Below are 22349 nucleotides of genomic sequence, written 5' to 3'. Positions count from 1 at the left end.
CCCACTTAGTCAGCCGTACGTTCAGCTTGACTAAGAGTCCAGTTACTCGTCTGCGGCTGTTGTGGCGATGGCCACTGGAAAATCTTTTCCCTCCATAACTGCAAATCCTTGTCTAAAATAGTGACGTTACTGATGTCTCTGGATCTGATCCGAACTGACCCGAAGCCAGAGAGCATTTTCAAGATGACACTTAGGTGACAATTGTAGTCTGAAAATTTCTAGCCGGTCCTTTCAAATACAGCCACGAGGCATGGTCCTGTTGTTTTGGAGCTTGTTATTTTTGTTGGTTTGTTCTGTACGCAGGACTCAGTATGTAGGGGAGGAGAGTGAGGGTCGACGGATGTCAGGATTCATTTGGGTTTTTTTTCGGTGACTGTGCCTCCTATACCCTATAATCAATAACATTACAGTTTGTGTGGCTATTCAATGATTACAGGTAAGATGTGTGGGAGGGGCCGTGGATAGTGCCCGCTGAGGAGGAGCTGACGGGACCAAGGCAGAAGGTCACAGTGGGAGCACTGAGGTATAGCCGGGTTTCTCTTTAGATGTGCCTCCAAATTGGCACTCTATTTCATTTATAGCGCACGTCTTTGACCAGCGTCCATAATAGTGGCTCTGGTCAAAAGTAGTGCATTATATAGGGAATAGGGTGCCATTTTGGACAAATCCTATGTAATGTTGTTACTGGCTCTTGGGCCGTTGTCTTTAGGGGTAGTGGGGTTCAACGAAAAGCTGTGAAAACAAGTGGTTTTATGAACCATGTCAGAATATCATCTAACTCACCATGGTCCACTTCCCATGACCTTTGCCCAGGGTGGGTTGAACTTAACACTCTACTGACAACATCATGTTTGGTACCATGTATTTTTGTGACAATGTCAAAAACGATTGAGTCTGACATTTTATTAGCATTTGTAGTTTATAGTTTGTAGTAGTATATGAAGCTTCTACAGACTGTAGATTTTTTTTTAAATCGGCCCACCAACAAAATGTAACTAATATAGCAAAAAAGCATCACTGGTTATGTAGTGCTCAAAGAATGACATTCCATGACTGCAACAATACTTCTATATAAAACTATACATCATCACCGTATAAATTAACAATTTCAAATAATGCAATTTCACGTTTTATTTTGACAAAAACGGAGAGATAATTTCACTCATTTCAATATGCCCTCATTTATTATACCTTACTTAACTTAAATTAAATGTTATTTTTACTATGGTAATAAAACATTAACTGAATGTATATTGCGTACGTGTGTTTGTTTGGAGTGCGGGCGGGCGGCAGAAAAATGTTGCGCACAGTCTCCAAGGACGCGCTGAGCCGTGTGTGGCAACCGCATCTGTGCCAGAGGGATTGAGATAGAAATAGCGAGATCTTTGATCGCCATATTTATCTGACGAAACAAAATTGCCTCTCAATCGTGCATGTACTAGGCTATCCAAGCCACAATAACACCTATAAAGTAGACCGAACGTAAATGTATCTATACCATTGTGCCAAGCTAATACAGTCACTGAATGAGGGAGCTCCTTTGTGCGCGAGGTGAAGATGGTAGCGCGGCAAAAGTCCACAGGTGCGCGCGTCCATGGACCTTAACAAAGAAAGAGCTTAACGGACCGAAGCTGATTCTCTCCAGTCACCTGTTATATCACACCTCAAGACACCATACACCTGACCCCCCATAAACAAACCCATCCCCACCGCTCCAGACACGTACACAAACCACCCCTCCCATCCGCGCAAAGAGAACAGCTCCATATTCCGTGCGTGTGGTCCTCGTACAATAGACGCACTGCCTCACTTCTCCATCACGGCGCATCATTACAATAGCCGGGGAGGGCCCCTCTCCTCGGATGACGGTCCCGGTTATGGGAGGGTACGGGAGGCGGGACCAGATCAGTGTCCGTTCCTCGGAGCTTGCGAGTCTGGGACTAGGGCTGGAGAGATCGCCGGTGAGCATCGTCACCACTCCAGCACGGAGCCTCGCTTGGCCGAACGCTGCGCCGCGCACTCGTCGGGATTGCACAACATTCCTGAGAAATATACCTGCTATTTATGGCATGTGGCTGGTAACTTTATTCCTGCTGTACTCTTTACAAGAAGGTACGTGAAAGACACTCACACTATTGCTCTCTCCAATCCAGCGTTGAAGTTGGGGCGCATATAGGCTATTTGTGTTTATTTGGGCTACAATAAATGAGGTGGGGTTGAAATGCGCTTATTTACAAAAGTCGTCACTTTAAATTCCTTCTTGTCAGTTAAGGTCAATGGCCTATCTTTACTTGAATAAAAAAATCTTGAGTTGGATGGGAATAATCGGTTTACCCACACTTAGAATGGAGGATGACAATGAGAATGACTTTTCAGCCACCATCCCTTCTGTCAGGTGTCTTGATCAATCCAAGGACGCATTATGCAGCTGCATAATTACACGTGTTTACACTATTTGAGAAGGAACATACATATTGGCAGTGTGGTCCATATTCCCCTAACCGCTGTCCGTGGCAGTTAAAGATGGGAGAGATAACATTTGCATTCGTGAACATGTCGAGTTGTGATGAATATGGAGACACGACAATAAGAGAGGAAGAGATGCGGACGCAAAGACTGCGAGCTACAAGCTGCTACGAACTCCAACTGGGTCTCTGAGCTGTAGGAGGTTTATCAGAAAAGTAGCGGGGCATTCAAGTGTACATTTGTTTACTCTCTTTCCTCTGTCCCATAACGGATAACAGAAGGTGTCGGGCGTATATGTCATTTGCTAATATGGATTCTTTGGCGCACCAAATTAGTGCATGTCTGTTGAAGAGCGTGCCTTTTAGTGTGCGTGTGTGTGTGTGTGTGTGTGCGTGCGTGAGTGTTCAAAGACAAATGAGGGCCACAAAACATTTTATAAGAGATGTGTAAAACCGATGCTGAGGATATTGAACGCTGGGATTTTACGCAGTTGGCAATTTGCTTCACTTTCTACAATGACACGGGTCAGCGCAAGCAGATACACTCAATTGTTATTATCGGTAGTCTAATTATGCCTCCTCCATTTTCTATGGCCCCAGATTCTACATACTGATTGGGTTTGCATGGAAAAATACTGCAGATCGAGAGGAAGCTTGAATATGGTGTTTGATTGAACAATCGCTTCAGATTGAACGCTTGTCAACCATTTCACCAATTTGAACATAAATCCAGTCGATCAAATTCAGTCATAACCCCAAGATCAAATAAATACATATACATAAATAATACATTAGTAAATGCGTAAATAATTGTCTAAAACGTAATCAGTCTTAGGATCACATGCATCCCTAACTCTATTCTGTTCATTCCGTGTTTTCATGAGTGGATGCCCTTTCAGACATTTGAAATACATGGCCTATCCTTGCAGGACAACAGTCCGGGATGGTGTGGTGCGCGTGGTGCTGCTCCTGTGACGAGGCCTTTTTGTGGTGTTTTTGTTGTATTTAATTGGATTACAGGGTCTTTTTAGATGATGTACTGCACATCGACTCGTCTCGTGGCTGAACAAGACGTGTGTGTGTGTGTGTGTGTGTGGTGAAAGGAGGGAGGGAGGGGTTGGGGTTGCAGCTAGGCAGTGTAGCGGAAAGAGTGGATAGGGAAGAGATGGAGATAACGCAGTCGAAAACGAACTTCTATTCAGCATAGTTTTTTTATTTTATTCGATCATTTTTGGCAACAATCAATTTTATATTTACATACTATCTGATTTAATGTGTGTTTTAATTTAAAAGAAAATATTTGATCAGAGAAAAATGTTAGCCAATTATCTGACATGCATATGCATTAGGACTGCGTATTTTCCTGAGTCGGGCCGCGCCTCCATAAAGGTTGTCACTTTTGTGGAACGGCACACAACATCCTGTGCTTAATTTGATGAATATCTCTTCCATACATCCTTGTATAATTTGATATTCTCAGAAATATACATTTTCCTTGTCGTTGGCTTTCAGTAGGCTAATTAGTCATTTGAGTGCAATATGAATAACCAGATGTCCCATAATTGATGCGTCTCGTCCATACCAGTACTCACCAACCCCTGGTTTGAAACGGGGTGCGCGCGCGTGTGTGTGTGTGTGTGTGTGTGGGGGGGTCATTCTTCTTTGTCATGATCTGGTCCCGCTTGTCATTTTATGTAAATGTGATGAGACACAAAACAAATCAGCGGGGAAAGATGCTATCCGTGCCATCTATTCACCGGAAACAGTCAGGCCTATTGGTGATGGCCATGATTGTACATATTTGTTGCAATGCATCAATTTAATCATGTTCATATCAATTTGCGATATTTAAAGCCTAATGTTTTATCATTATTATGGATAACACAAATTCAAATCACCCAATATTCTGATCAAGACTACGGTGTGTAAAATTATGAGGGAGAGATACTATAGTTATTTTATCAATTCACTGCTGATTCCGGTTTTATCCAGTTCAGTCTGACAGGCCTCCAATCTATAAAACGAATACTGAATGACTGTACATTTTCTATTGATAGGAACGATAGAATTAATGTAGGATATAAATAGATTAGTTGACACATCTAAGCAGTTGGTTTTTATGCATGTATATTTCGTTTCCCTCACCTGATGGGAACATAACTACGACTCAATGACTGGTGGGGGGGTGAGGATTCGTCAAAATGTGCAATGTGGTGTACGTGGTGGCAGCGATATTATCTTGACGGAACCAGATTTTCTGAACATTTGCCGAAATTAAAATGTGAAACCAATACACCTATATTATTATGAATATTATTATTGTAAAAATAATAATAATTATTATTATAATTCGGCCTATTCATTTGTGATGTGTAAGCATTTTGTTATGCAAAATATATAATTGCATTCTTTAGGCTGCATTTGGAGGCAATTTATCATCACTGTAATGTCCCCCTTACACACGTCTTTCTCTCTACTTAGTCCCTTTACCGGATGAAATGTGCAAAATTGGTTTCTCTTCCTGTTTACCCAAATCAGCATCCCTTCCCAACTGTGTAATTAGTAGGCGTCAGTTTGAACTGAAACTAAAACCTGATTTGCAACGTATTTACAAAAGTAAATCCGTTCATTGACTAGAGGACTGCACTTCTCCCTCCTCTTTTGTGATATGTTTGATGGGATAGCCCTTTGTTTCCATAATCTGGGCCAGATAGTTCTGACAACGGCGTGCTGCTCTCTGCTCTCCTCATTACGTATTTTGTCAACCGTTATGGCACTCGCCTGACTTACAACCAAGGCCTGGTCGGGCGGGCACGGCAGTGTAATTTTGGAATCAAATGAAAGGCACACAAACTGAGAGGTGAGAGGGCAGCATGGCCTTGTAGTAATTGTTTTATGAGTCAGATTCAGAAATAGACTGCCTCGAATTCATGTACACCACTGCACTGCGTCTAGATGCGTTGCGTCTGCGTCCTGGTGAAAGGCCACTACCTCGCCACGTGTGCCAGTACGGTATTTTTGCTTCCATTTTGTCATGACGCCATATTCAATTGATCCTAAACTTTAAAATGAAGTCTCTCACGTTGATTCCAATGATATCGACCCGACCTATCCTGTCCTCTCCTTGGACAAGAGTTATCCCGCAACAAGCTGCCTGTACCCCCCCCTCTCTCTCTCTCTCTCGCTGAATGTAATTGCGCGAGCGACAATCATACTATTCGATCTCTAAGCGTATACGGCCTCTTCTCCTAAATAGCACCTTACCTATGAACTTGTCATGTGTCTCTGAGAGGCACGGCCACAATAATACCACACTCTCGTGTTAACTCGCATCCCCTCGTCTCGCTCTGGCAAGCAACGACTGTTTTTTTTTGTTTTTTTTTTACCGTGGAGTGTTTGTGCTGGTGACCTGGCCGGTGAACAGAAAAGCCACGGAGGCTGTTCCTCACCTGCATGCATCATTTAGGCCTAAGGTAACTTGCCAATATGGGGGAAAACTGAGAAATGCCGCTTCACTCCTCTACCCTTCCAATGGGTATCTTACCAATGCCTTTAAAAAAAAATACAAACATATGAACACAAATGAACACCCAGTTTATTAAGTAAAAAATAATTTGACCTAATTCACACAGATTGTCCAATTGAGTTTGATAACTCAACAGGTATTTTCTCACCTGTTGTTGAGTGGGGCATCTTTTCTGTGGCCTCTGACTTGACGGCCATCTCCACTTTCACAAGATCTGTTGTACCAGGAGAGGAGAGGAGAGGAGAAGAGGGGGGTCACGTGTAGGACTAATCTGCTTTAACGTGACATGGCCAGCTCTTCTTTTCCCTCCTTTGCTTCCCTCTTTTCTCTAGCTATCTGCCTTACTGCCACTCCCTTTATCTCGGACTCAGTGAGAAGGAAGGGTAGAGGATTAAATCACACCCCAAACATCTGACACTCACTTCACGACTGTGAAAATCTTTCCTTTAAAGAGGGAGAGTGTGGCCCATGCCCCAGGATTACCTGACATGATGACTCCTTGCTGTCCCCAGTCCACCTGGCCATTCTGCTGCTCCAGTTTCAACTGTTCTGCCTTCTTATTATTCGAACATGCTGATCATTTATGAACATTTGAACATCTTGGCCATGTTCTGTTATAATCTCCACCCGGCACAGCCAGAAGAGGACTGGCCACCCCACATATGCTCTCTCTAATTCTCTCTTTTTTTCTCTCTCTCGGAGGACCTGAGCCCTAGGACCATGCCCCAGGACTACCTGACATGATGACTCCTTGCTGTCCCCAGTCCATCTGACCGTGCTGCTGCTCCAGTTTCAACTGTTCTGCCTTATTATTATACGACCATGCTGGTCATTTATGAACATTTGAACATCTTGGCCATGTTCTGTTATAATCTCCATCCGGCACAGCCAGAAGAGGACTGGCCACCCCACATAGCCTGGTTCCTCTCTAGGTTTCTTCCTAGGTTTTGGCCTTTCTAGGGAGTTTTTCCTAGCCACCGTGCTTCTACACCTGCATTGCTTGCTGTTTGGGGTTTTAGGCTGGGTTTCTGTACAGCACTTTGAGATATCAGCTGATGTACGAAGGGCTATATAAATACATTTGATTTGATTTGATTTGGCTCCTCAAATGCTGAAATGGATCCTAATATTCCACTGGCACGGCATAATATGGAGAAGGGGGTTGTTTGTGGTGTGTGTGTGCGTGTGCGTGCGTGCACGCACGCATGCATGCGTACGGCGAGGTCATTTCAGCGTTATGCCAATGGGTATCAAATAGCATTCATAATAATATAACTATAATTACTTCTTGCTTTCCCGTAATGGGCTGTAAGACCTCACTACTACGTTGTCGCGGTGTTGTAACTGAATACAATGACATTAGTGTTATGTTGCCTGAACATGTTATGTATTGTGTTCTGTATGATTCATCAGACCCATAACAGGAACGCATTTCTCGCCTCTGAGAATGTGTACGTGTATACTTGAGCGCATGTTATTGTGTGCGTGTGTGTGTGTGTGTGTGAGAGATTTATTGACCTGTGTGCATGGGATGGTATGAATCTCAGTGACGATTGTGTGTGTGTGTGTGTGTGTGTGTGTGTGTGTGTGTGTGTGTGTGTGTGTGTGTGTGTGTGTGTGTGTGTGTGTGTGGATGAGACAGAAAGAGCTGCATTATGCATAGCCGTTCACCATAGGCAATATCCCTGTCTCAGTGGCATACATATTCATACGCCATTTTCATACTGCCTGCAAAAGGGGGGGAAAAAAGGAAATATGCAGATGTGTGTTTGGAGGGAGGAGAGGCTTGAGTCAAATGATTCATAGCAACAGAACAAGAGCAGGAGACAGAGTGAAGAGGCTTCACCCAAAAGGAGCGGTGTTTTAGGTAACTCACCCAAATCACAATGACCTTCTCCCGTTGTAATCAACGCATTCAGGCTTGAAGAAGGAAAGGGAAAATATGCTTCCAAAATGGATGAGTGCGCATAGCTCCCTCCCTCCCTCGCTCCTCTCCTCCTCTGCTCCCTTCCTGCCCATGCCAGGGAAAAGGGCGGGCAGCCTGAGGGCATGGAAGAACTGAGACTTACACGTTGGGGTAGATGTCTCAGAACAAAGAAAGGGAGAATTTGGGTTATTTCAGTCCTCTCTCCTCTCCTTATTTCCACCATTACTCCCTGTTGAATTGGGTAAAGACTGGCCCCTTGCTCAAATCCTCAGACCCCAAAGCCCCCGTGGGATCCTTATGTCCCCTTTTAATCCAAATCCCAAATCTAGCCCTCTAATCTAATCAAATTTATTTATATAGCCCTTCTTACATCAGCTGATATATCAAAGTGCTGTACAGAAACCCAGTCTAAAACCCCAAACAGCAAGCAATGCAGGTGTAGAAGCACGGTGGCTAAGAAAAACTCCCTAGAAAGGCCAGAACCTAGGAAGAAACCTAGAGAGGAACCAGGCTATGAAGGGTGGCCAGTCCTCTTCGGGCTGTGCCGGGTGGAGATTGTAACAAAACATGGCCAAGATGTTGAAATGTGAACATAGTGAACGGGTCAGGGTTCCATAGCCGCAGGCAGAACAGTTGAAACTGGAGCAGCAGCACGGCCAGGTGGACTGGGGACAACAAGGTGTCATCATGCCAGGTAGTCCTGAGGCATGGTCCTAGGGCTCAGGTCCTCCGAGAGAGAGAAAGAAAGAAAGAGAGAATTAGAGAGAGCATACTTAAATTCACACAGGACACCGGATAAGACAGGATAAATACTCCAGATATAACAGACTGACCCTAGCCCCCCGACACATAAACTACTACAGCATAAATACTGGAGGCTGAGACAGGAGGGGTCAGGAAACACTGTGGTCACATCCGATGATACCCCTGTACAGGGCCAAACAGGCAGGATATAACCCCACCCACTTTGCCAAAGCACAGCCTTCACACCACTAGAGGGATATCTTCAATCACCAACTTACCATCTTGAGACAAGGCCGAGTATAGCCCACAAAGATCTCCGCCATGGCACAACCCAAGGGGGGGGGGGGCGCCATCCCAGACAGGAAGACCACGTTAGTGACTCAACCCTCTCAAGTGACGCACCCATCCTAGGGACGGCATGGAAGAGCACCAGTAAGCCAGTGACTCAGCCCCTGTAATAGGGTTAGAGGCAGAGAACCCCAGTGGAGAGAGGGGAACTGGCCAGGCAAAGACAGCAAGGGAGATCCGTCGCTCCAGTGCCTTTCCGTTCACCTTCACCCTCCTGGGCTCCTAGACTACACTCAATCATATGACCCACTGAAGAGATGAGTCTTCAGTAAAGACTTAAAGGTTGAGAACGAGTCTGCGTCTCTCACACGGGTCGGCAGACCATTCCATAAACATGGAGCTCTATAGGAAAAAGCCCTGCCTCTGGCTGGTTGCTTAGAGAGCTCTACCGCTGCCCCCAGGCATGTCTTGACTTCCTCCTGGTGAAGGCAACATTGTATCGTCTCATGTAGCCCTCTGGAAGGTTTTAGTGGATTTTCTGCCATCTTGTTTACATTCATCCATCTCTCAGGGGCTTGATTTGGGATTGGGCACTGGGCTTCTATATCCACTTTTGGGTTGTTTTTTTCCTTCTCTTTCTTTGGTCTCTCTCTTCTTTCTAATGGTTGTGTTGACAGCCCCTGTTAGTCTGTGGCGGGACGCCGTCCTGGCTCCCCCAGACCCCGACTGGCGGATTATATACATGGCCATCTTTATTATGGGCCTTTCTGCTGCAGGCCACAATCTGTGCTGCATGATGGGAGTTCAGTCCACCACTGTACTGCCCTCTCTGTGTTGTACCGTGCTTAAGTGACTGACCTGGATTCACCAATAGGACAGCTGCACAAGAGCCGCCTCAGCCAATGTCGCCTGTTTGCTTTCTTTCCCCTTTAGTTCAATGTGGGCATGCCTCCGATTTTGTTTTGACTGAAAAGCCAGTGTGGCCCTGTCCATGGTGCTGAAATGATCTGTCTCTCAGAACATGAGCAGAGAGTTGTGTTTTTATATGGCACATGATACAGGATATATTGCACTCAAACTAAATTACACCTTTTAGACACAGAGGAACTGCTCAATTTTGGATAGGAGAGGGACCTCACATACACATTCACACACATATGCACTTATGTGCACACAGGCACGTGTACACTCTCACACTGTCACCTCTCCTCACTCCCCTCATCACTGCCCCCCCAGCACGCACACAGTGACCCCCCCTCCCCTTAACCCTTCCCTGGCCCTGATCTAACCCAACCACACACATACACACGCCAGGGGAGTGGGAAAGAGGCCCTCCACGGTGGTGCGATTACCAGGGCGGAGAGACTGTGTGTGTGTTAAATGTGAAAGGAGATTATATGGATTTAACTCTCTGCGTCTGGAATACAAATTCAAATCACATAACATATCCTGCCATGTACTGGACGACTATAACAGGAGACAGGAGAGAGAGAGAGAGAGAGAGAGAGAGAGAGAGAGAGAGAGAGAGAAAAAGAGGGAGAGATAAAATGTATGGAGAGTGAGGAAGAGAGAATACATATGTTGACGCAGAGGAGAGGAAGAAGAGAAGTGGGAGAGGGATGAATGAAAGGAGAGTGAGAGGGGAGAGACAGCCACCCTTACCTAGTGAGGGCTTTAGACCTATCTCAACCATTCAATACTCTGCCATCACTTGCATCATGTTCTTCATTCTGTATTTGCTGTACCAGAGATCAATTGGTATATGTCTGTTAATATTTACACTATATATACAAAAGTATGTGGACACCTCTTCAAATTCATGGATTCAGTTATTTTAGCCACACCCGTTGCTGACAGGTGTATAACAATCAAGCACACAGCCATGCAATCTCCATACAAACAAGTCAATTTGTAAAATGTCTGCCCTGCTAGAGCTGCCCCGGTCAACTGTAAGTGCTGTTATTGTGAAGTGGAAACATCTAGGAGCAACAATGGCTCAGCCGCAAAGTGGTAGGCCACACAAGCTCACAGTACAGGACCGCCATGTGCAGAAGCGTGTAGCACGTAAAAATTGTCTGTCCTCAGTTGCAATACTCACTACCGAGTTCCAAACTACCCCTGAAAGCAACGTAAGCACAAAAACTGTTCTTTGGGAGCGTCAGGAAATGGGTTTTCATGGCCAAGCAGCCGCACACCAGCCTAAGATCACCATGCGCAATGCCAAGCGTCGGCTGGAGTGGTGTAAAGCTCACAGCCATTGGACTCTGGAGCAGTGGAAACGCGATCTCTGCAGTTATGAATCATGCTTCACCATCTGGCAGTCTGACGGACGAATCTGGGTTTGGTGGGTTTGGCAGGAGAACGCTACCTGCCCCAATGCATAGTGCCAACTGTAAAGATTGGTGGAGCAGGAATAATGGTCTGGGGCTGTATTTCATGGTTCGGGCTAGGACCATTAGTTCCTGTGAAGGGAAATCTTAACGCTACAGCATACAATTACATTCTAGACGATTCTGTGCTTCCAACTTTGTGGCAACAGTTTGGTCGAAGGCCCTTTCCTGTTTCAGCATGACAATGCCCCCGTGCACAAAGCGAGGTCCATACAGAAATGGTTTGTTGAGATCGGTGAGGAAGAACTTGACTGGCCTGAACAGAAACAAGTCCTCGTAGCAATGTTCCAACATCTAGTGGAAAGCCTTCCCAGGAGAGTCAATGCCATTACGGCAGCAAAGGTGGGGGGGACCAACTCCATATTAATGCCCATGATTTTGGAATGAGATGTTCGACGAGCAGGTGTCCACATACTTTGATCATATCGTGTATGATGTGATGCTGTACACTCCATTCTAAGAGAACCTCTCCACAAATAAAATAAAAACCCAACAGCGTCTATATTGGTCCGCTGACTAGCAATAAGACTCAGTGGGGTTGCGAGCGTCCCAAAGCCTTGACCCTACTCCTTTCAAAAGCCCCTGGCAGACACACACCGGCACAGACAGTTGGCAGACCCCTGTTTCCTGTGCCAAGGTCACTGCTGGAGTGTGGGTCATGTAGTGTATATAGGAAGGCCAGTAAAGAGACTCGGCTTAACTGAAAATGAATGAAGCACTGAAATGAATCTGATCTGAAACATTTGAATTATGACAAATGATGCATTTAAGCACTTTCATTTTTTTCCCCTCTCATAGCTGTTTTAATGATTTTCCTCATGCTAATTTGGTTCGACATCAATGCACAGGGCTGGCTGTAGGTTATCTGCTGTGCTGTCGATCCCTCCTAAATCTACCTTGATGAGGCGTCTAGCCGCCACCTCCATTCACGGCCATTCGTCCCGCGTCATTCAGAGTGAAACAGACAGGGCTAATCCGGCCATTGTTGACACAAACCAGGGAAGAGGATTAATTATAGATCATTGATTCAGAAGAAATGATCTGGCTCTCATTCCTCCTGTCTCCTGTTGGCCCGGGGCCAAGCTGAGCTCAGCACATCTATCCCAACGCTAAAAAGATGTCTAGTTGCCTCCCAGGAGACATTGATGGGGGGGATATTAGGGACGCATCTCCCCTAAGACGACTTATGGGACAACGACACATCATTGAAGCAGCGTGTGAAAGCCATAGTGGTTGCAAAGAAGCCCTCCCTCCAGGGTTGTGGTTGGATATATACTGAAGGCTTCTTTCTCAGTGACGATCCGGGGGTGCATGACCCCTTTCCCCTCCAATCAGATGCCAGTCCAATGAGGGGTTCTCGTTAGGCATATCTTAGACTACAGACATGATGATAACGCATTATTTAGGATGGATCTCTGCTGTTTTTTTGGCTGCCAGGTCGCTAGCTTCGATTAAGGCGGATCAGAGAGGCGCACTTGAGACTCAAACACGTGTGTGCGACTAACATGTTACATGATCAAAGTCGATGCCCAGGTTGATTTAAGCTATTGTACAGACAAACTTACCAAACAAGTAGACCGTGTTCATCTGCTCATAGCAGAGCTTCCCACTGTGTCCTGGCTTATCTCTTATCATAACAGACTTACATGTAGCTGGAAATAAATAATGAATATATTACGTCAGGTCATTTGCCTAATGGGGGAATAGTAATTGATTCTATTTTTGGGATCTGCTGTGCTGACCTGATGGAAATCTCTAGAAGATAACCCAGTTTGCAGATTGGCAGGTAGCTGCCCACACATTGGCTGTGTATATATGTGTGTGGGAGGATATGTGTGTGGGAGGATATGGGTGTGTGTGTGTGTCTGTGTGTGTGTGTGTGTGTGTGTCCCAACCCCACCCTGTCTCTTCTCCCCATCAGAGTGAGGATGTGGTCTGGATGCGGCTTTTCTTTTTGTGTGTGTTTGTGTGTGTGTGTGTGTGTGTGTGTGCGTATTATCCTGACCATGTCTCTCTCCCCCCATCACAGTGAACAGTGAGGATGTGGTCTCGACGCGGCTGTACTTTGTAAACGCCTCCCTGCAGCGGGTGACCTTCTCCAGCTCAGTCGGGGTGTCCCTGCCCTGCCCCGCGGGCGGCGCACCCCATGCCGTCCTGCGCTGGTACCTGGCCACCGGCGACGACATCTACGACGTGCCCCACATCCGCCACGTGCACGCCAACGGCACCCTCCAGCTCTACCCTTTCTCGCCATCCGCCTTCAACAGCTACATCCATGACAACGAATACTTCTGCACCGCAGAGAACCAGGCCGGCAAGATCCGCAGTCCCAGTATCCACGTCAAAGCAGGTCAGACTCAGATTGAACACAGGCAGCCTTTTCTGGTGGAACCTTAGACAGACGTACAGACATACACTCTTCTGGGGCAGCCTTAGACAGACAGACGTACAGACATACACTCTTCTGGGGCAGCCTTAGACAGACAGATGTACAGACATACACTCTTCTGGGGCAGCCTTAGACAGACAGACGTACAGACATACACTCTTCTGGAGCAGCCTTAGACAGACAGACGTACAGACATACACTCTTCTGGGGCAACCTTAGACAGACAGACGTACAGACATACACTCTTCTGGGGCAGCCTTAGACAGACAGACGTACAGACATACACTCTTCTGGGGCAGCCTTAGACAGACAGACGTACAGACATACACTCTTCTGGGGCAGCCTTAGACAGACAGACGTACAGACATACACTCTTCTGGGGCAGCCTTAGACAGACAGACGTACAGACATACACTCTTCTGGGGCAGCCTTAGACATACAGACGTACAGACATACACTCTTCTGGGGCAGCCTTAGACAGACAGACGTACAGACATACACTCTTCTGGGGCAGCCTTAGACAGACAGACGTACAGACATACACTCTTCTGGGGCAGCCTTAGACAGACAGACGTACAGACATACACTCTTCTGGGGCAGCCTTAGACAGACAGACGTACAGACATACACTCTTCTGGGGCAGCCTTAGACAGACAGACGTACAGACATACACTCTTCTGGGGCAACCTTAGACAGACAGACGTACAGACATACACTCTTCTGGGGCAGCCTTAGACAGACAGACGTACAGACATACACTCTTCTGGGGCAGCCTTAGACAGACAGACGTACAGACATACACTCTTCTGGGGCAGCCTTAGACAGACAGACGTACAGACATACACTCTTCTGGGGCAGCCTTAGACAGACAGACGTACAGACATACACTCTTCTGGGGCAGCCTTAGACAGACAGACGTACAGACATACACTCTTCTGGGGCAGCCTTAGACAGACAGACGTACAGACATACACTCTTCTGGGGCAGCCTTAGACAGACAGACGTACAGACATACACTCTTCTGGGGCAGCCTTAGACAGACAGACGTACAGACATACACTCTTCTGGGGCAGCCTTAGACAGACAGACGTACAGACATACACTCTTCTGGGGCAGCCTTAGACAGACAGACGTACAGACATACACTCTTCTGGGGCAGCCTTAGACAGACAGACGTACAGACATACACTCTTCTGGGGCAGCCTTAGACAGACAGACGTACAGACATACACTCTTCTGGGGCAACCTTAGACAGACAGACGTACAGACATACACTCTTCTGGGGCAGCCTTAGACAGACAGACGTACAGACATACACTCTTCTGGGGCAGCCTTAGACAGACAGACGTACAGACATACACTTTTCTGGGGCAGCCTTAGACAGACAGACGTACAGACATACACTCTTCTGGGGCAGCCTTAGACAGACAGACGTACAGACATACACTCTTCTGGGGCAGCCTTAGACAGACAGACGTACAGACATACACTCTTCTGGGGCAGCCTTAGACAGACAGACGTACAGACATACACTCTTCTGGGGCAGCCTTAGACAGACAGACGTACAGACATACACTCTTCTGGGGCAGCCTTAGACAGACAGACGTACAGACATACACTCTTCTGGGGCAGCCTTAGACAGACAGACGTACAGACATACACTCTTCTGGGGCAGCCTTAGACAGACAGACGTACAGACATACACTCTTCTGGGGCAGCCTTAGACAGGACACGCATAGGTTCTACAGGTGAAGCTGTGTCTCTAACTAAACAGTGTTCCGGGGCCAAACGGAAACACAGTGTCTTCACAAAGAATGAGAGGAGGCTAAAAATGCATGTAGTGCCTCAAATACCTTCTCATGCGATTTGATGCTGTACACTCAGCTCCATTATAAGAGAACCCCCCAAACACAGTGAAGACACCAAAAAACAAAAAACATCTGTAACAAACGGTAAACCACACGACATCCATATTGGTCCTCTCACTAACAATAAGACTCGGTGGGGGGGCGAGCGTCCCAAAGCCTTGACCCTGCGCCTTTAAAAATCCCCTGGCAGCCACACACACACTGGCACAGACAGTTGGCAGAGTGACCTCTGTGCCCTGTACCAAGGTCACTGCTGGAGTGTGGGGCTGGCCAAACTGCAATGGGGGAGTTCACACACGTACACACACAAGCAGGCTTTGGGATGCAGACTCACACACACACACACACCAGCCTGTGCCCTGCTTATGCCAGCAGGCCTCCTGTCTCCCAGTCTCACCATCTGTCCATGGACTGGAAAGTCCCCCAACTACACACACACACACACACACACACACACACACACACACACACACACAGCATTTTTGTAAAGCTGGCTGTTCTGGGTAGCTGTGCCAGGTCTTTGTCGGGGTGTTTACTGTAGCTGGAAAGGGAATGAGTTTAAACACGAGAGGGATTGAACAGAGTTGAACAGAGAGAAGAAATATTGTTGGTGTTTTAGGTCACGCTCAGCAACACGTTCAATGAAAATCTGCATCTTCATAATCGGAACGGCCCCCTTAAAAGATGTGGACGATAAAAAACTAATCCAGTAGCGATTCCCGTTGTTAACAGTCAGTTGGCCAATGGACGATGGCTATAGACGACACCTACTCCACCATACCCATTATAGCATTTCTGTCCAGAGGACCCTTGTCCCATCAGCTGTACAGTGTCTATCCAACCAGCATCTGTGTGGGGAGACCTTCCCTAAAAAATAATTACCCCAATTAATCAATTAAATGCTGAGTCTGTAAAAAAAACACCATCCCCCACACCCACACCCAACTCTGCAGCCCCTCAACTCCAGCTCTCAGGACTGGCCTGTGTATTGCCCCCCTGCGTATTGCCCCACACTTTCACAGAACGCACACACAGACACACAAATTCACATACACATTCTGCGGTTACCATGGGCAACAGGCAGGGCGTGAGAGGCAGGGTGTGGCGCGTCCCGCCTCAGGTGTCCGTCGGAGACTGATGACAGCTGACAGCTCGCGGTGTGACACCCTCCCTCCTTTCATCTCTTCAACCCCCCTCTGATTCTCCCTCCCTCCCATGCATGCTGATTCCGTGCCAACAATCGCACTGGAACCTGGGTGGATCGTTGTACATTTATGAAAATCACTGCTTGTTTTCTTTCTCTCCCTCTGTTATCGTCAAAGTCCTGAGCCTCTATTCCTTGTTAAACCCATTCTCACACGTTTTCATCCTCGGCGTTTGACGGACATTTTGTAAATCACCTGCCAGTGTTCTAATGACGTTGAAGATGTTTCCATTGGCTCTCATAGGAAGCCTTCCCATCCGTCTCTAGTCTCTTGCCATCCTCCTCTCCTTCAATTGTCAACATTAGTCGCCCTTCTGCTTTCCATCCTACGCCCGTCCCCCGCCGTTGTCCTCTCCTCACCCCATGAACAGTGAATAGACACTGTGAATAACATGACAAAACATCGAAAAGCAGGTCTAGCCATCATATGTGCGTGACGGTTGACATTGATAAGCGTCATTAACCAGGGTTTTCCCGTCCAACCTTTTTACGCGAAATCAAGTCCACGTCGGGATAAAAAATATAAAAAAATGTCATGACAGGTCTGATGGAAACGGCGAATGTCGAAAGCCAGAAATCTTGCTTGTTTGTAGGTGACCAAATACTTATTTTCCACCATAATTTGCAAATGAATGAATTAAAAATCCTACAATGTGATTTTCTGGATTTTTCCCCCTAATTTTGTCTGTCATAGTTGAAGTGTACCTATGATGAAAATTACAGGCCTCTCTCATCTTTTTAAGTGGGAGAACTTGCACAATTGGTGGCTGACTAAATACGTTTTTGCCCCACTGTACAAATAAAATATTTGATAAAATATTGAATTTGGCTTTTACTGCTATAGCCCATAGAAATGCATTGAATAACACACAAAAAAATTGCACAAAAGACAGTAGAAAAAGAAATCATACGGAAAAAGGTTTTGAAGTGTCTGTCCTATATTTAGGAGATAAGAAAGATCAGGAAATATTGTTGTTTTTTGGACACAATTGTATTGAACCCTTTTTTGTTGGCACAAAACTACTTCTACACTTCCAATCATTTGTATGGGTTACCTTCAGACGAGTCCCATGACACTTGTGGGGGTCATAGAGCAAAACGGAGCACACCATCCTGTCCTTGAGTGTCTCCCCTTTCCCTAGTGGGGTCATATTAGTAGCCCAAATGGTTCGGACGGTACAGATGTTTTCTCCTGGTCTGACAAACAGCTCCGCCACTTCCCACCGCAGATGCAGATGCAGATGGCCGACATAGGTGGATGTGGTGGATTGAGACGCAGCCCAAGCGTAAACTGACGGAACTTGACGGAGATTGTAATATTGCGTTAATTAGATTGACTATTTCACTTTTCTTTTCTTTTTTCGGTACATGGGAATTTTTCCACCAAAAGTTATTTTTATGGGCAGTATGTTATCACGCAGACTTTTATCTGCAATTGGTCTAATGGACTGAAACACATCTCTGGTGGAAAAATTAGCATATTTCATGCATATTTTTAGAGTATTCGCATTCAAATCTGTCACCAGTTGGACGGGAATCTAGCTATTGGCTGTGATGCTACACTCAATAGATATTGGACCTAGACTGAGTTTCTGACCTGGTCTCAAAGCTCAGTCCGAATGAACTACAGCTGAGCGCTCCACTCTTGAGACCAAGCTTCTGCTTCCACCTATCAGTGGCCACCAGGGGAGAGAGACCAGATAAATCAAGCCATTCCACTGTGACCGAAAATAAAGGAGAAAAATAAAGTCAGTCAACAGAATTGGGACATGGTAGCCACTGCTGTAGAGCAGGTCAATCATTTTGGAGTGCATTACAGGTAGACTCTGTCTGGTCCCAGTGCATGCCTGCCTGCAGTTTGGAGCCTATTCAAGTCCTGGTCTGTGTGCCCATTGAGATCACGTGATGATGGAGCGCCTCTCATTTGGTCTCGGGCTGCCTGCTAACCCCTGTCAAACACCTGCTGTCCTCCCCCACACACACACATACACGCGCGCACACACACACACCAGAGATGACTTGGTGACTTTACTGTAGGAATTTGTATTCATTTTTTGCCTGACAGTCCGAGTAACCGTCAATGTCTGGTAGTGTAGTAGTAGTGTAATCGACGCTAGGCCTGTGGCTGTATCCTATGTCCTACGCTTTTTTGTCACACAGAGCTAAAGTTACACACACTATTGAGGCCTAGAGTGAACTGGGGTCAGCTGTTCAGTGAGCTCACCTCAGCTCCCCTTTTTCCAACAACACAAACACACCGTGTTTAGACTGAGGGCTGAGCACAGTGGACCTGGGAGAGCAGGTTCACTGGCCGCCCTCCTTTGTATCTCTGGTTTTGGTAGCTCTTCTGCCACAGAAGGAACCTGCTAGCAAGGTGTTGTTTATTCCCATTCGTTAACGAGTACAATACAGTACATCCCTTCAGTTTCCCCGTTTACTTGATTCTGTTCCTTCTCTCTCTTTGCTGCTCGATTCATGAATAAGTAAATAGTGTATTTGGTTTCCCTGTAGTTAATTATTTAGGCGGCGGTGATACAGGCCTCTCCTCCCGGTGCGCGGAGAGCGCCAGGCCCGTGTTTTTGCCCGTTCCTAGGCAACCGGGGTGCATAGAGTCAGGCATCAGTAACGTCCTAACGACGGCGCGCATGTGAGAGGGGATCAACACTGAGCTACCATTTGCATGCACTTGCCAGGGCTTGATGAAACAAATGTGGCATATTCTGCGCCTCTCGCCTCGAAACATGTGCAATATCACTGTGCTACCACTGTTGTTAGCCTACTTCTGGTTTAAGCCCTTTTGTCGGGTATGTAAGTGCGACGAATCAGCGATGTTTGCTGTCCCGTTGTTTTGGCTTTAAACAGTCTCGTAGAGGCTCGGTGCTCATAGGGCAATTTAGCTCTGCGTGATGAGATGCAGGTTCTATCAAGGAGTAAATAAATGATTGAACGTATTGGCTTGGCTGCGAAAGGGGCTGCTTAATCGATTATGCCCATTGACCCGGAGATGGTCTGCTGTGATAAGAAACGGGGACATTTAAATGAGGAATTGGAATGAAGACCTGATTGGAATGATTTGGCCTTTCTTCGATTTGTTACAAATGAGGCTTCGCAATACATTAGGCCACAGTGCAGAGGCCAAATAGGCGTAGGGCTTGGCTACCGTAGCTCAACGCGCGTCTCGTGGTCACATTACGTTTGGGGTAGGCCCACACCACAACGTTAAGGTTAACGACTTCACTATTCCGACAAGGACATTGGCTCTGGTTTCAATGGGTGACACTGGCGGCTGGCATTAAGCATTATTAATGACCAAGGAAATTCAGCTCCAGGCTAGGCGTTAATTATATCGCTAGTGAACTTGGAGAGAGAGAGAGTACAGGCAGGCAGGGTGTGCGTGTGTACGCGTGTGTACGCGTGTGTGTGTGTGTGTTGTCGACTTCACGTGGTTAAACCATTACTCCCATGATTGGTATGAGAGAAGCCTCATAGAATTAGCTGTGGTTAGATTGCAGGGCCACATATTCCCCTCCCCACGTTGTTTTCCAGCTGATTTTGGTCTACATTTAATCGCGTTTGCATCGACATGTTTGAGGTGACAAACGCCCATGCTTTCGTCTTCTGTTAGTCTAGCTAATACATTTTGATATTACACTGTTATTATGCTTGAAATACAATTTCATTTCAGTCACACCAGCTATCGTCTTGTCATGTTGCTGTATAGGCCCATTTCAATCCAATCCACACTGATACCCTTGGTGTTGCCATTTTGTCACTTGTCTACACATATCGGTGCGATGTCCGGGTTACTGTGTGTCAAGTGCAGAGGCCACCCCGTTTGCGACTGCCCGCACCCAGCCCATTCGGCGCTGCCTTTTAGAGTTGCATGGGTTTTTTTCTTTAAAAAGGGTCATCGCCATTCGCACCAGATCCTTCACAATGCAACTGGGTGTCACTTCTTTCTACAATCAGTTTCTCCTTTGCATTGCAGGATTCAAGCGGAAACAACATTGGCTTGATGTTGTTTCACAGTCCATCAACCAAGTTTACTCTCGGTGTCTCTCAGTCAATTATAGTTTCAGGAACAATGTCAGTTCTTGTATATCAGGAAAAAGAGGTCATTGCTTTCATTGAATAATAATCTAGGGTGCAGGTTAGTCATATCTTGCTCTTTGCTTGCATGATAAACACCGTTAACTTGAACCGGAAGGCTCGTGTTAGCTTCCCGAACTAATGCCCTTGGCTTTAGCTCAACTGACCAACACCGTTTGATGCAGAATAGCCAGGTTTGTTCCCCTCTAACCACCCCTCTCCTCTGTCTCTCCTCTCCAGTGTTCAGGGAGCCCTACACGGTGCGGGTGGCAGACCAGCGGTCCATGCGGGGCAACGTGGCCGTGTTCAAGTGCCTCATTCCCACCGCAGTGCAGGAGTACGTCAGCGTGGTGTCCTGGGAGAAAGACACCGTCTCCATGGTGCCAGGTAGGAGCATGTTTAGATCTGAATATATGGAAATGGGCTAAAAGGGTTGACTGGTTGGCTGGTTGGTTGATTGGTTATATATGAGTACAAAGATGGCAAACCTTTTAATATGTTTGAGCCCAGATCTTGAAAGTACAACTGTTATTTCCCCATTGCGGGATGGTCGTCCATCAACACATACGTACACACTTTGAAAGGAAACCTCACAACCAATCACCAATGCATGTGAACGGGATTGTTGACGGATTGGCTGTTTGCTTAATTGATTGGCTGATTGATCGGTTGGTTAAATGAGAATGAAGATGACAAACGCTTCCGATTTTGGCCCAAAGGATGAAAAAAATACATAGTGAACAGACTCTGGACCGTTACCACCAACGGGATTGTTGTGTGTGTGCAGAAGGGTTTTTGAATGTTGAATATGGGCTCCTTATTTATATGAATATCATCTCCTGTTTTTTTCCGGTATTGCTGGTAAGACCCTCGGACCCCTGTTAAGGTCATTTGGAGGTCGTTAATCAGCACTAATCTGTTTTGTGGCTTTAGTGGCATGTCCCATTTTGTCTAGACCAGAGGGGGGGGGAGCGGGTACATTTTTCCCCCAATTATTCAAAATGGAGTGTCATAAAATAGCCTCTCATGGGGTGATCTGTGGCTAGTCACTCATTGCCGTGTTTAATAGCAGTGTGAGGGAGATAAATCCGACAGAGCTGAAGTGTGTGTGTGTGTGTGTGTGTGTGTGTGTGTGTGTGTGTGTGTGTGTGTGTGTGTGTGTGTGTGCGCCTGCATGTGCATGTGTGTGTGGGAAGAGACTGTAATTCAAGGACATTGCCTCATTGTAACTCATTGGATTGATGGAGTGGACCTGTTTACCCATTGATCACATTCAGACCAAAGAAACCAGGCATGACACACAAACTGTGTTTATATTCTGGCTATGTCACCGTCTTTGTCCTACATTTGGAGGGATGTGCTGTCAATTTTCCTGCATCAGACAAATATCTAGGTTCCTATTTGTATCTGTGTTACAGCTGCTAACATGCTGGTACAGAATGTGGATGTGTGTGTGTGT

At 46.4% G+C, this 22349-nt stretch overlaps 1 protein-coding gene across 9 annotated transcripts in view; it reads left to right on the top strand.

Moving 5' to 3' along the window:
* The first annotated feature begins 1772 nt into the window (after positions 1 to 1772).
* LOC112267343 (Down syndrome cell adhesion molecule-like protein 1 homolog) overlaps positions 1773 to 22349 on the top strand; it is a 207117-nt gene continuing 186540 nt past the window's right edge. For 3 of the 9 annotated variants that reach the window (XM_042297131.1, XM_042297130.1, XM_042297128.1), the window contains exons 1-3: positions 1804 to 2112; positions 13370 to 13690; positions 21131 to 21277. In XM_042297131.1, coding sequence (XP_042153065.1) covers positions 1863 to 2112; positions 13370 to 13690; positions 21131 to 21277 — 718 coding nt within the window. In that variant the 5' untranslated portion in view covers positions 1804 to 1862. Of the gene's footprint in view, positions 2113 to 13369; positions 13691 to 21130; positions 21278 to 22349 lie in introns of all 9 variants that reach the window. The other 6 variants (XR_006078791.1, XM_042297134.1, XM_042297133.1 and 3 more) reach the window with 6 other exon arrangements.

The sequence above is a fragment of the Oncorhynchus tshawytscha genome, linkage group LG14 (assembly GCF_018296145.1).
Source record: "Oncorhynchus tshawytscha isolate Ot180627B linkage group LG14, Otsh_v2.0, whole genome shotgun sequence".
NCBI lineage: Eukaryota > Metazoa > Chordata > Actinopteri > Salmoniformes > Salmonidae > Oncorhynchus > Oncorhynchus tshawytscha.
Note: the sequence above shows the minus strand (reverse complement) of the source record. Positions and strands in the feature narration are given on the sequence as shown.